This window comes from Macaca nemestrina, chromosome 10 (assembly GCF_043159975.1).
Source record: "Macaca nemestrina isolate mMacNem1 chromosome 10, mMacNem.hap1, whole genome shotgun sequence".
Classification (NCBI taxonomy): domain Eukaryota; kingdom Metazoa; phylum Chordata; class Mammalia; order Primates; family Cercopithecidae; genus Macaca; species Macaca nemestrina.
Genome location: NC_092134.1, coordinates 53,567,572 through 53,581,825, shown reverse-complemented (window position 1 = coordinate 53,581,825; position 14,254 = coordinate 53,567,572). Strand labels below are relative to the sequence as shown.

The following is a 14,254-nucleotide window of genomic DNA, read 5'->3' as shown; positions in this document are numbered from 1 at the left end:
CAGTAGCTGAGATTGCACCACCACACAGCCTGGGTGACAGAGTTGAGACTCCATCTCAAAAAAAAAAAAAAGTTAAATAATTAAAGTCAAACAAGCAAGGATATGACAGAGCCCTGCAACACAACATAAAGCCTTTCCTCTGATAATCAATATTTCTTGGGAAGTCCAATCATTAACGCTTCATCCAATTACACCACCTAGCTCACACTTCTCAGAGAACACTTACAGAAGTAGAGTACAGTTGACTGCTGAACGCCACAGGTTTGAACTGTGCAGGTCCACTTATATGAAAGTTACACCAAGTGTGCCTGTCTCTTCTGCCTCCTCCTACCCCCTCCACCACCTCTGAGACAGCAAGACTAATCCCTCCTCTTCTTCCTCAATGTGAGGATGAAGAGAATTCTGACCTTTGTGATGATCCACTTCCACTTAATTAGTAAATACATTTTTCTTCCTTATGAGTATCTTAATAACATTCTTTTCTCTAGCTTACTTTATAGTAAGAATAGAATATATATGTAACATACAATATATGTGCTAATCAACCGCTTATGCTATTGGTAAGGCTTGCAGTCAATGGTAGGCTATTAATTTAGATTTGGGGGATTCAAAAGTTACATGCAAATTTTTGACTGCACAGGGAGTCAGCACTCCTAACTCTTACAATATTCAAGGGTCAACTGCATCTCTATCTTCTATGCTGTTTAAATTTATGAAGTTTATTCCACGTATTCCCCTCCTAAAACCCCAGGCAATGATCTACTGAGTTTTCTTTATTCAAATGCTGCCCTTTTTTTTTTTTTGAGAGGGAGTCTCACTCTGTGGCCCAGGCTGGAGTGCTGGGGCATGATATCGGCTCACTGCAAGCTCTGCCTTCCAGGTTCACGCCATTCTCCTGCCGCAGCCTCCCGAGTAGCTGGGACCACAGGCACCCGCCACCACGCCCAGCTAATTTTTTTTGTATTTTCAGTAGAGAAGGGGTTTCACCCTGTTAGCCAGGATGGTGTCGATCTCCTGACCTTGTGATCCGCCCACCTCGGCCTCCCAAAGTGCTGGGATTACAGGCGTGAGTCACCGCGCCAGCTCAAATGCTACTTTTAAAAAAGGCTCTTTCTTGGCCGGGCACGGTGGCTCACGCCTGTAATTCCAGTACTTTGGGAGGCCGAGGCAGGCAGATCACCTGAGGTCAGGAGTTTGAGACCAGCCTGACCAACATGGAGAAACCCCATCTCTACTAAAAATACAAAAGTAGCCGGGCTTGGTGGTGCATGCCTGTAATCCCAGCTACTTAGGAGGCTGAGGCAGGAGAACTGCTTGAACCCGGGAGGTGGAGGTTGTGGTAAGCTGAGATTGTGCCATTGCATTCCAGCCTGGGCAACTAGAGAAAAACTGTGTCTCAAAAAAAGATTCTTTCTTTTGTTAGCTTTAGCATTCTTCTCAATGTGTAATTCATTTTTTTTAGCCTAACACTATTCATACAATCATAATAATAAACCTCTGAATTTACTGTGGGTTTTATGCCTTTTCTCTGTGTCCTTTAAAGCTCTCAGTTCAGCAAGTATAGCACATCTTCAAACATCCTTAGAATCATCTACCATTTTTTCAAAACTCTTTTGAGAACCCTCATTCGTTTTATATATATAAGGAAATCATATTTCTTTCTACAACCCTGAAATTTTTGGAAACTGCTTCTCTAAAACTAGAATATATGATATTATTCTTGGCATTCACCTCCTTAGATAATTAACCCTAAGATGACCAGGTAATTTCTCACGCAAGATCTTAGTTGCCTCAATTTCATCAATTAACTCTTACTTATTGCTTAAAATTAGTTCCGAGAACTGGTTCTTCTTGCTGTTTCTACATAATTACATTTGTAGCTAAGTCAAGAAATTCACAAGATGGAGTTTTATTTGAATGGGACATCCAATAAACTTATATTAAGATGAAAATTCCATCACTATTATACTTTGACTTTAATTTTATTTAGATATGCGATACTATGTTTTTATAACTATTATAGTGAGTTTCCTGGGACAAGTAATTCAAAAGGAGTAAGAGAATAACTAATAATCTTGTTATTAAAATTTAAGAACATTAATTCTGGGATATAAGAGGGGCTTGGGCTTGTTACAAAAAACGGTTGTATAAATTAGGGAAATGCTACATATTCTAACCTTCTCTAAGAAAACCACAATAACATATTAAAAGGTCTGTGATATAATGAGAAATGTAAGCTGTATTAACTTGGCTTAACTCAGTATATCCCAAGACCATTTAAATAGAGAATCCTCCACCCCGACCCATTTTGTGGCATATCCAGTAAATATAAAAAAGTGCTCCTAAGAACATCAGCCTGGAAAATGTCCAATGGCTATTTTTTCCATTCATGCATTTAATTTAAGTATGTACCTACTGGCCCTATGAAATTTATTACTTTTCAGACTTCTACCAAATGAAGAGAAGAAAAAAGGAGATTAAACTTAAATGTGATAGTTAATCTGGTTAAACAAAGTTTATAGCAGACTGTGTATAGTAGCTCATGCCTGTATTCCAGCACATTAAGAGGTCAAGGTGGGAAGACTGCTTGAGGCCAGGAGTTTGAGACCAACCTAGGCAACACAGTGAGACTCCATCTCTACAAAAATTTAAAAAATTAGCTGGGTGTGATGGCACACCTGTAGTCCCAGCTACTCAGGAGGCTGAGGTGAGAGGATCCCTTGAACCCAGGAGGTCATGGCTGCAGAAACTATCATCACACAACCACACACAGCCTGGGTGACCGAGATCCTGTCTTGGGAAAAAAAAAAAAAGTTCACAGCAAGACAGATAGGGTGCATGTTATCACTTTAGTATTTCATGAGCTGCTCTAAAACTAAACATGAACGTGAACTACTGTCAGATTTGATTACAGTCAAATGTTTCATATTTAGTTTATAACAGAGAAATTTGCATTGATACTTGGCTCTTTTTTATTACCGTGGCAAATAGTACTATCAACCATTACACTCTCTCCCAATGAACCTGGATTCCTCTTCAATAGTTTCAAATTGCCACAAAAGTCAATAAATCTATCATACCTGGTTTCACATATGAAGGTTAGGGGGATTAAAGTTACTAATTGAAAGACTTATAAAATCTGCACCTGCAGATAATTTTAATTTTCCATGTGACATTCATCCCAAATTAGCATAAAAATATAGCTTATCAATTTGTAATATAAACACATTTCCTTTATTTGATAATTACCATCTAATATTCAGTTCCTTTCTCCTCCTTTGGGGTACCTATCTAGAGCAGACCTCTAAGAATACGACATAGAGAAGAAAAATAATTTATATATTTTCTGTACTTTTAATTGCAAAGAGCTGATCATTAAAAGATGGTAGAATATACCCACCAAACCCCACTGTTGCCTTTATCATTGCTATATCACACTGACCTTACCTACTGCATCTCTTTCTTAGAACTATACAGGGTATATAATTTTATTCCTTAGATGCTTACCATTTTCTGAGCAACCCAAATAGTATACCTGTGTTGACTTTTTTGTTGTTGTTTTAGCCACAGTACATTCTCAAATTATCATATATACATTTTTAAGGCAAATTTTAAATCATATACATTTCAGAACCATTGACGAAATTTAAATAAAAGACAAACAGAAGAGGCCAACAATGTATTCAAGATAGCAAACAATTATTTCACATGGAACAAAACACAAACACTGATATCACTGCAAACATCACTGAAACAAGGTAAGACAAAAAATCTCTATAATATAGACCACAAAAAATGTCACCAGACACATTTTTTTCTTACGCAATTAGAGTATGTTGTTTAAAAATATATCCAAGTGTTTAATTTTCAATCTTCAATGTCTTCCATTAAAACTAATTAGGACTAATTCTAAAAGTCAAAACTCAATTCTCTTCAGCAGAATAAACAATCTGTGGGTTAAGAATCATAATTTGTTCTGAAACAATTGATGATTCTGGGGAGACATTTATTAGGTTTTGTCACTGGAGACATTTTCAAAAGCACTGAATGCTAGAGACAGAAAAGATTCTAGAAGTTAAAAATATAAATCAAACACCTCATTTAACAGAAGAGATTCTGACTCGAAGATAATTCTAACCTTAAGAATCAAGGCAGAGTAAGGAGTTAAGAAACCAAGAACTTCTGATCCTTCTTCCTTTCAACAACCCCTCCCAACCCCACCAACAAAAAAAGTAAACCCCTCAAACTTAAATGATGGATACTAATTTCTGTTGGCTCTATGGTCTTACTGAGAGCACTACAACAACCTAAAACTGACTTAAGTTTATAGGAAAAAAGGGAAGAATAATTAAAATATAATATGTGACCTATACTGGTACTCAAATCACAAACCACCATTTGCAGTGGCATTATAAAGGTACCACTAAATTTCATCATAGAAGTACAAACAAAACCTAAATATAGACAAAAACTAAACATGCAATGATAGAAGAAAAAGTTAACACTAACTTACTACTTTTCACATATTCAAACACAAATATTACTGTGAGGCCATTACTACTACAGGCCAGGCACTTCACTTGGCAACAGAGAAAAAAAAACTCTGTATGTAACTACTACGTGACAGAAATAAATCAAAGTTAATCTGGTCAGCATTTTAGTAAAAAAAAATTAGTTACATAATTTAATTTTGCAAGAATAAAATATAAAAATAAGGCTGACATTTGGTTTCCTAAGGTTTTCTTTTTTTTTTTTTCCAAGAGGAAAAAAAAGCTAGGGACTATGCATAATATAGCAGAAAGAACTGAACTACTTTTTCTGCAATCTTGGGGCAAGCCTCAGCCCTCACACCAATAAACCATACAAAAGTAAAATAGTCACATATTATCTCTGGGTCTGTTTCCTTCGGTAAAGCAAGGAAATCCCAAAAGATAGTTAATAAGCTCCTTTGTACATCTATGATTCCATGCCAATAGGCGGCAACAGAAAGAAGTGAGCAATGTTTTAAAAATATTTAAGCACACAAAATAAATTCAAACACTTTGAAAAAAATCTAAATAATAAGTGCTTTCTATGTATCAGAGACAAAACTAAATGAATGTATTCAACACACTTAAAATTATCTGGCTTACATTTATGCACAGAAGTCTTTCCTTACCAAGAGAATCTTCATATAAAATTCTCAAAATCAACAGGAACTAAACAGTTCAACATTCTTCAAATTTCTTAATGGAGGAAACAATGAAAAGAATGATAAAACCTGTTTTTGTCATGTTGCATTTAATTTTCCGTGTGTTGTGTGTTCAGTTCATCAAAAAATTTTTTTGAAATAAAACCACCTTAGAAACTAAAATGTTTAGGTAAGAAAACAACTGTCTTGTTCACTGACTTTAAACAAAAAAATATTACTTCTGTCAGAGATGGATCACAAAGCCTAAATACAAATAATTGCTAGCTGTATTTAGTTCTGAGCTGACAGGGTATTTCATTTATTACTCTACTGGAGAGATGGTCGTCAACCTCACAAGATCTTTTTCAAAACAAAAAAACAACTTTGATCACTGGGCAAGATATATCAGCAGTACTGTTATGACCTTTACACACCTGCGTCTCTCCCTGACCTCTGTTGTGGAGGAGACAGTGCCAGCAGTAGTTGTAGTCAGGGTTGTGGTAGAAGCTGCAGCATTTACAACAGTTGGAGCAACGGGAATGGTCACTGCCGTAGGAACACTGTCCTTTTCTTTTTCAGTACTATCCTCAGCCCACAAACGATTTGAGGTACTATAGCATCATAAGCAGCAACACAAAAAAGAGAAAAGGAAAACAGCTAAACAACGAAAGCACTTTCTAGCAGCTGAAAACACATGACTATAGGGATGGATTTTTTTAAAACATAAGGTGAGACATCCTTAAATTATGAACCAAAAAGCTCTCCCAGAGTTGTCAAAGAGAGAAATTTACATTTTAAGCAGTCTAATTCAAGGAAAGTTCATTGTTCAGGAACTTAAATTTTCCCCCAGACATGCATAATTGCCTCATGTTGAACCAATTTTTGTTTGCGAATAAATTTAACAAGATAAATGAGAAAATCCAGAGCCCCACAATCTTCTAAACAAAAACGCATGCACATACATAAGCACACAGTAGACCTGAGCACAAAATGTATCTGTGACTTACCTGCTTTGTGTGCCTGCTGAGGAAGAACCCGTTGTAATCTTTGTAGTAGTGCTTGTGCTGGAAAGCAGGCTTTTCTGAAGCCCAGCTGCAGAGGTAACTGTTGGTGTTGATGTGGTGCTTGGAACACTAGAACTAATCAAATCATCTTGTCTTCTACCAAAGGAGCAACTAAACAAAAGAGTCATATCTATATAGGATGTGTTTGTATGTGTATTCTAGAGTTAATGTCTATACATTATACAAATTACAAGGCTAGAAAAAAATTAAAAACTGTGTTCCTAAATACACCACCAGCTCCAGCACCAAGAGTTGCATCTACGACTTGCTAGAGTTTAGACAACTTCACTAATTTGGTAGTGTATCATTTTAGTGCCTCCTCCCAACTTTCTCAGCAAGACAATGATCTGCTATTTCACATTTTTGAAACTATTCCACACCATATGGTCATGCCAGGCTGAGCCTGAAAAACACACTTTGGTTTTGTACTACCCACGGAAAACAAGACGTTGACATTTTTTGAAGAAAATTATTTCAGCAATGGGTCAGATACCTCGGAAGTAACCAATGCCTACATGAAACTTGTTCACATCTTAATCTTCTTTTTGGTTGCTTTTAGTAAAGAAATTGTTTATAGGGCTTTTTTTCCTCTTCAACATGATACTACCAACATTCCAATTGAAAGCATTTCTATAGCTCTGAGTTCTAGGGCAAGGCAAATCTTTCCAGATCAACAATGACAACCAGATCAATTAAGACACTGGCCTGTTTAAATTGTTCTAGTCAAGGAGTTCCTTCTAAAGGAGTTCCTTTTAAATATGTAACAATCTAAAAAACATTTCATAATATTTGAAGCTTAATTATATACTAGAAAGGCATAAGAACAAATTATCACCCATCTTTAAATATATATCCTGTGTTTAGAGTAAGTTTTAAACAACAAAAACTCATAATATTTAATAAAAACATGTATTTGTTTAAAATGATGTTAAACTGAGGGCTCCAAACAAATTGCCTCATATTTTTATAAATGAATACATAAAAACCACTTAAGAATAATATTATTACCTTTTATGATAAGTTGATCCTTCATTAATTGAGCTATTTTTTTTAAGATCATCTTCCCATTTTCTCCTTGTATATGAACTACTTGTTCGCAAACTTGAAGAATCTCTGTTAAAAGAACACCCTTCAGATTCTGGTAGATAATTTTAAAATGGGATTAAAAAGGCTGTACACCAGTAAATATTAATATAAGCTGAAACTAGCAAAAACCTTTGGGAGGACACTTGGGAATATTTATCAAGAAGATAAAATAATTTCAGTACTAAGATTATACCCTAAGGTATAATTTTTCCCCTAAGTATAGGGGGAAAATTCAGATATTTACAGAAATATACTTTTTGATCACAAAATATAAAGTAGGGGAGATGCTTACTTTAACCGCAGAAGATCTACTTTATAGTATACTACGTGCCAATAAAAAACAATGCTTATTAAAAATATATATTAACATACAAGACTGCTTATGAGATCTTAGGGGAAAAAAATCAAAAGCTGGATATGATAACATGATTACAAGTATATTAAAAAGTTCTTGGCCAGTCACGGTGGCTCACGCCTGTAACCCAGCACTTTGAGAGGCCGAGGCGGGTGGATCACGAGGTCAGGAGTTCAAGACCAGCCTGGCCAAGATGGTGAAACCCCGTCTCTACGAAAAATACAAAAATTAGCCGGTCGTTGTGGCAGGTGCCTGTAACCCCAGCTACTCGAGAGACTGAGGCAGAGAACTGCTTGAATCCGAGAGGTGGAGGTTGCAGTGAACCGAGATTGCGCCACTGCACTCCAGCATGAGTGAGAGTGAGACTCTGTCCCCCCCCCACAAAAAAAAAAAAATTCAAATTCTATAAGCTGAAAAATAGGAAGAAACAAACTAAAATATTTAAATAAAAATATTTAAAACAAACTAAAATGATTAAGTCAGGGCTTTCCTTCCCTTCTTCTTTCCCCTTTCCTAAATGTTCCAAATATTTAGAGAACTTAGTTTGCGACCTATCTCCTCCCACTTTCCCCTCACTCTGTTCCAGCCACAACTTCTTTGCTATTTCATGAACATACTAAGTCTGCACCTCCTCAGGACTATGTAGTTGGTATTTTCTCCTTCAGGAATACCCTCCATCTCTTCCCACAATACATATCCACACATAATTACAATGCTCATGTATTAACTCTCATGCTAGATAATAAAGATTTTATAGTGAATGCATAAAGCAAATAAAAATGAACTCACCTGTTTTCTTTCTCTTCAATGTCAGATGTACTGGCTAGTCGTCTTGGTATTGTAGGTGCAACATATGCAAGCCTAGTTCCTTTACTATCTTTCTCCTACACAACAGAGAAACAAGTAAAAATTAATTTGTGTACTGGCTATAGACAATGCTAAAAGTATTAAGAAAAGGTTATTCAATAATGTATAATTACATACCTATCATAGTTTACAGTATTTCAACAATTCCTAAACTCTAAAATTAATGTCAATCAATAATTAGTCTGTTCAAAGTAGTTTTCTTTCTCTTTCAGTCTAGAATCAGGTAACATTTTAACTAAGAAAGGAAAAAAATTCCTCCACATTTTAATGACTTTTTCTAAAACTTCTATAGCAGATTAAGGTAATACTGTGTCATAAGCTGAAATTCTTCCACAGAAATAAAGTTTCAAATATGGTTCACTGAGAGGCCTCAAGCATTTATATTATACAAGCTATTCAGAACCTTGATAATCAGCGCTCTCAATTACATCAAAATAGTCAAAACAAATACTATTTACATTATATTTATCCAAATATGGCTAAGAGTGTGTAGTGACAATGACACTCTGATACATTCCTAGTAAGCTGGCATAAAATACCTGGAAACCAATTGCACAACAAATTGATAAAAAGCAAAAATATTAGAATTACTTGAGGAGCAATTTCATCTGAATTTCTGATACAAGGAAACACTTCTAAGTAGAGAAAGAAAACTGTATGGGCAAAAAATAGTCCAAGCGCTGACTATGCTGTAGAAATAAATACTAGTATTGAATAAACTGTGGTACACCCTAAATAATGCAATATTAATACCGCCTCTCAAAATAGAGTTATTAAATTTACTCACTAAGACAAAGTTGCTTGTAATATGGTAGATGAAAAATCTGGGTTTTTTTTTCAGATACTGAATGTAACTTATGAGTATACTAACATTCTAGAATAAATGTATTCCTATGTTTTTTAAATTTCAGAAAGCTTCTGGAATCATAATAAACAAAATAAGCCTGCTCCTTAACACAGTTCTATTATAAATTCTCAAGTAAGATAATAGATTCCTTTAACTGAGTATAGTCCCATAATTTATGTTTTAGGCAAATACATCTGATCTTTCCAGTACTTATAATTCTGTATAAATTACATTTGTCTTATGTAATTCATTAAGGTTAATTAACTTGATACCTAGATCTAAAGATAACTAGCAGACAATCTACCAGATTTAATGTTCCTGGAAAAGAAATCATGAGTTTTCACATAAACCAGACTGTGAAATAGATTACCTTTTCTTTATTATCCAAAGAGGAGGAAAGTCTGGGACTTGAAGCTGAACGTGTAACACCTGCAGTATCTTTTTCTTTCTGACCCTCTTTAGATGCTGTGATTTCAGCAAGTGCACCATAGCTGCCCGTCTTTCTAAGTCCTAACCTCCAAGTTGCAGGAGACTCATCTTTTCTCTCTTCTTCTTTGGGAGAAATTTTTGTAGCTGTGGTTGGAAACTGTGTTTATTTTATTTTTTAAGGAAAAGAAAAAAGAATTTTTAAAGCTGATCAGTCCTTAAATTGGAAACAATAAGTTTACAGATAATATATTTAAAATTATGGTTTACAGTTTCAGGATAAAACACTTTCACTAAATAGGTTAATGTCTTAGTAAAAAATGTAAATATCTAAAAATTTTAAAGAAATAGACTACCTTTCCAGGGGTTAGACTTAAGAAAACACACTACACACTTTATATCACACAGAAAAATTATGATGCAAATACAGAAAACAGAAATGAGCACACCGTAAGGACTTAAAACCATGCATCTTTGGAACCAATTTATATTAAACTTGTTATGTTGTAACCTAATATAAATTCTTGCACATAGAAATGCCTCACCATAGATTTTTCACCCTTATTGGGCACAAGAACAATGCCAGTTTTGCGCAAGCCCTGCCTCCATGATGCAGGATCTACTGATTCCACCACAGGCATGATAGGAGCAATGAAATCATACTAAAGCCAATTAAAATAAGACAGGTAAAGAGATAAAGATTGAAAGCATGAAAACAGAAAAGGGAAGTTACGAGCAAAAAGTATTTTCTTCATTTTAATAGTTTTATAATAAATTAAACCCCAATAATTGGGTAATGATCCAATCTTTAAAAGTTACTGGGAACAAGTTCTAGCTTTAGCATGAGATAATCTGAAAAAATCTAATAAACTTCTAAAGCAATTAAAGACATATAGAATAGATAATATAGCATGTGAGTGAACAAACTACTGCACATGAATTTTGTTTTTAATCCATGTATACACTCTGGTTAAAAAATTTTATGTCCAACACAATCAACAAAAACTAGTAACTGATATTTTCTAATTATAATACTCTGTTTAACATCACAGCCTTAAATTTACTGATTTCCCCACCAAACATTAAATATTTCAACTATAGTAAAAACTAATTTTACGTACAAATATTTATGTTGTTTTTAGGGCTTTCCAACAACCCTAAAAATGCAACCTCTGTTATCTTTAGATCACTTTATCAACTTCACTTCTAGAATTTCTATACTCAACCACAGTTAACTATACAGATTGGTGAATACAGCAACTAACTAGTTGCCACAAGCATAGGGTATTAATAGTTTTTAAAAAATCCTTTCTTTCATATCTATTGCCAACATTTGCTATAATTAGCAGGTTAATAGAGCTTGTTAAAGCTCCCATGATGATGCTTGAGGGCCACTTCATGGACAAAACTGTTATAAAGATATACCTCTGGTACTTCCAGTAATGAACTGCTATCAACAGGGCCTAAGCATTCCTCAGTTCCTAAAATGTGCACCGAAGTGCTCCAGGGTGTCACAACAAAGTCACGGGGGCTCTGTAGAATATTTTAAAGTTTTGAGAGAAGCAGTGACATCTCATAGACACTGTACAACCTGCCATTTTGATCACATTTGCATCGAACTACCTAATGAGACAAAACAGGTAATTCCTTTTGCCAGTGGCACTGCGAAAAAAGCCTACCAAACACTAGGGGCTCCAATGACGAAGAAAGTTTGTGAACTCTAATATTCTGTGCAATATGATAGGTACTGAGACAGCTACTTATTGACTGGTGAGTTTATAGGGCTAGACTGTAAATGCCAAGCTTTGTGGATCACAGATAATATTAATACACAAAGGAATGAGTGTGGCTGTACCCAATAAAACTTTAGGGACAGTGAAATTTTTCTGATATTTTTCTCCAACCAGTTTGCTACACAAAAACAGGTAGTGGGCTAGGTTTGGCCCACCGGCCAGTTTGCCAACACCCACAGTAGGTCTCCCACCTCCTCAAAAAACAGAAACAAAAACAAACAAACAAAAAACCTGGAAACAAACTTTTCCCCCCCATGATAAAACAGCCAGAGATCAGATAACATTTATTGTTATAACTGAAGCTAACATTTAACAAATATTTACTAGTGCGTGACCCTCAGCTAAGTGTTTCACTTGGGTTATCCTGTTTCAACCTTATAATTACCCAATGAAATACTACCATTACTGTTATTCTAGAGTTGAGAAAAATGAGGCAGTACTATCTATCAATTTTGAAATCAGCATTTGTTACACAGTAATCATTGATATACCTCCACTCTGCCCAACATGAATTTGGATTTAAGTACCGCTTTATATGTCTAAAGGCACCTTTTGATTTTACTTGGTATATAAATAAACCCTTCCTGAAATACTTAACTATTCCTCCTCCTCCATGAAACTCTCTTCTTTAGCTTTTTTAACTGGATGCTATCTTGACCTTCTTTTTCTTTTGACTCTGACCATTCTTTTCTTGACTGACTGACTGTGTGTGTGTGTATGTGTACACAACACTCCTTATACAGGCTGTGTGTGTGTGTGTGTGTGTGTGTGTACAACTTTCCTTGTGCTAGCCCTTCCAGAGTCTGCTCTTGGATCTCTCATATTCTGTTTCTACTTTCTTCTCCTGGGGGATTGGAGGAGGGTCTTTACTTCCTCAGGCTAAATATTAATTGTAGTCAGCTTATTCTCAAATGTATTATTCTCCAGTCCAGTCTCCTAATTTCCAGTCCTAATTTTACCTGTAGAGTGGATGATCTAGAACTGTAACTGAAAACTTGAAACTCAATATGACTAAAATAAAACACCTTTACTTCCAAACCATCTCTTCTTCAGTTCCCTAATTCTGTTAATGGCACTAAGGTTAGCTCTTCGATCTCCTATGTTTCAAACTTCACAATTATGTTAGACCTTCTCTGTCATTTTCCTCCATCCATAAATTAGAGGTCAAGTCTCTAAATCTCCTCTCCTTTATAAGCCCAGAGCCACTTCCCTAGTTCATATTCTTATCATTGTGGGCAACTTCAATGACCTTCTAATAAACCTTTTCTCAATCAGTCTCTCATCTTCAAATCTGTACACTGCTGTCAGAATAATATTCTATAAAGAATAATTCTCTCAAGGCATTGTTCAAACATCTTCCATGACTCTCTACTACTTATCAAATAAATTATAAAAGTGTTATCCTAGAAGAGAAGACATCCTGCAACATGGCTCTACTTTTCCTGTTTACTTTGTATATATGCACCCTATAAATTAATCAAATGGAACAATTCATTTTTCCTGCCAAATTATTCCACATTATCCCCACTTGTTCATATTGTTTTTCTTCCCTCCCTTTCAACAAGTTATGCAAGCCTTTCTTCTCTCAGGTGGAGTACTACCTACTTTAAGATTTATCTAAAATGTCCTGATTCTATTATCTTAAGTCAAATATAATTTCTTCTCCTTTTAAATCATGCTACATCTGTACATTTTGATTGGAATACTTTATGTACCCACAGCACATAGCAGTCTTTTGTTAAATTATTAGCTATTACATTGAATTCAATTAACTAGAACACTTAATTCCATAAAAATTCTGAATTTTTAACATCAAGTAAAGAAAACGCCATTTACATTTTATTGGAACGTACACCCATATAGAAGAATAGATAATCTGCTTTAGAGATCCCAACAATATTTATTTTGACTAGAAAGGCTTATACAGACTTATTGTTAGTTAACAATTTTAAGCACAAAATCAAACTGATGGTTTTATAGATAACATCTCCACAAATCATCAGCTTGATATTGCTACAGAAACAGTTCTTTAATTTCAGCTGAAGGGTTAAGGAATTAAGGAAAGATCATTTAAAGTAAACACCTCTATCTTTCACCATAGTTACCCCAAGTTATTAAAATAAGTGAAATGTAAAACTGTTTTGTGTGCTTCCATTTTTGTGATCTATCTTGCTGTGAACACGTGCACACGCACATAGTTTATGTACCAGGGAAGGAAGCTGGAGAACTTAATATAACTTTGTCTAAATATCAGAAGTGGAGTCATGACTGGGAACCTAAAAACAGATAACTGCAAAACCTTTTAAGATGCAATTAGAAATTAACAATCTGTTTAAGGAAATTTGTATGTTAGGTCACTAAAGTTACAGATAAACTTGAAAAAATTTTAAAAAACACTAATATGCTAAATTAAAGTAGATACAGGAGTATAAGAATCACTGAATATAACAGGTTTTAAAAGTCATACAATATTGATAAGAAGACTCCCTCTTCATCAAAAAAAATATTTCAGGCCAGGCATGGTGGCTCATACCTGTAATCCTACCACTTTGGGAGGCTAAGGCGGGTGGATCACTTGAGGTCAGGAGTTTGAGACCAACCTGGCCAACATGATGAAACCCCGTCTCTTATTAAAAATACAAAACT

The 14,254-nt window shown here is 35.0% G+C and overlaps 1 protein-coding gene across 9 annotated transcripts in view; it reads right to left on the bottom strand.

The window, feature by feature from the left end:
- The window catches only part of LOC105473304 (protein phosphatase 1 regulatory subunit 12A), a 159,338-nt gene that overhangs the window by 27,296 nt on the left and 117,788 nt on the right, over window positions 1–14,254 (bottom strand). For 3 of the 9 annotated variants that reach the window (XM_011727045.3, XM_011727042.3, XM_071071392.1), the window contains exons 10-15: window positions 10,361–10,477; window positions 9,760–9,975; window positions 8,465–8,559; window positions 7,243–7,347; window positions 6,178–6,345; window positions 5,605–5,781 (exon numbers count right to left, since the gene is read on the bottom strand). In XM_011727045.3, the coding sequence (XP_011725347.1) occupies window positions 5,605–5,781; window positions 6,178–6,345; window positions 7,243–7,347; window positions 8,465–8,559; window positions 9,760–9,975; window positions 10,361–10,477 (878 nt within the window). The remainder of the gene's footprint in view (window positions 1–5,604; window positions 5,782–6,177; window positions 6,346–7,242; window positions 7,348–8,464; window positions 8,560–9,759; window positions 9,976–10,360; window positions 10,478–14,254) is intronic. The other 6 variants (XM_071071391.1, XM_011727048.3, XM_024790173.2 and 3 more) reach the window with 5 other exon arrangements.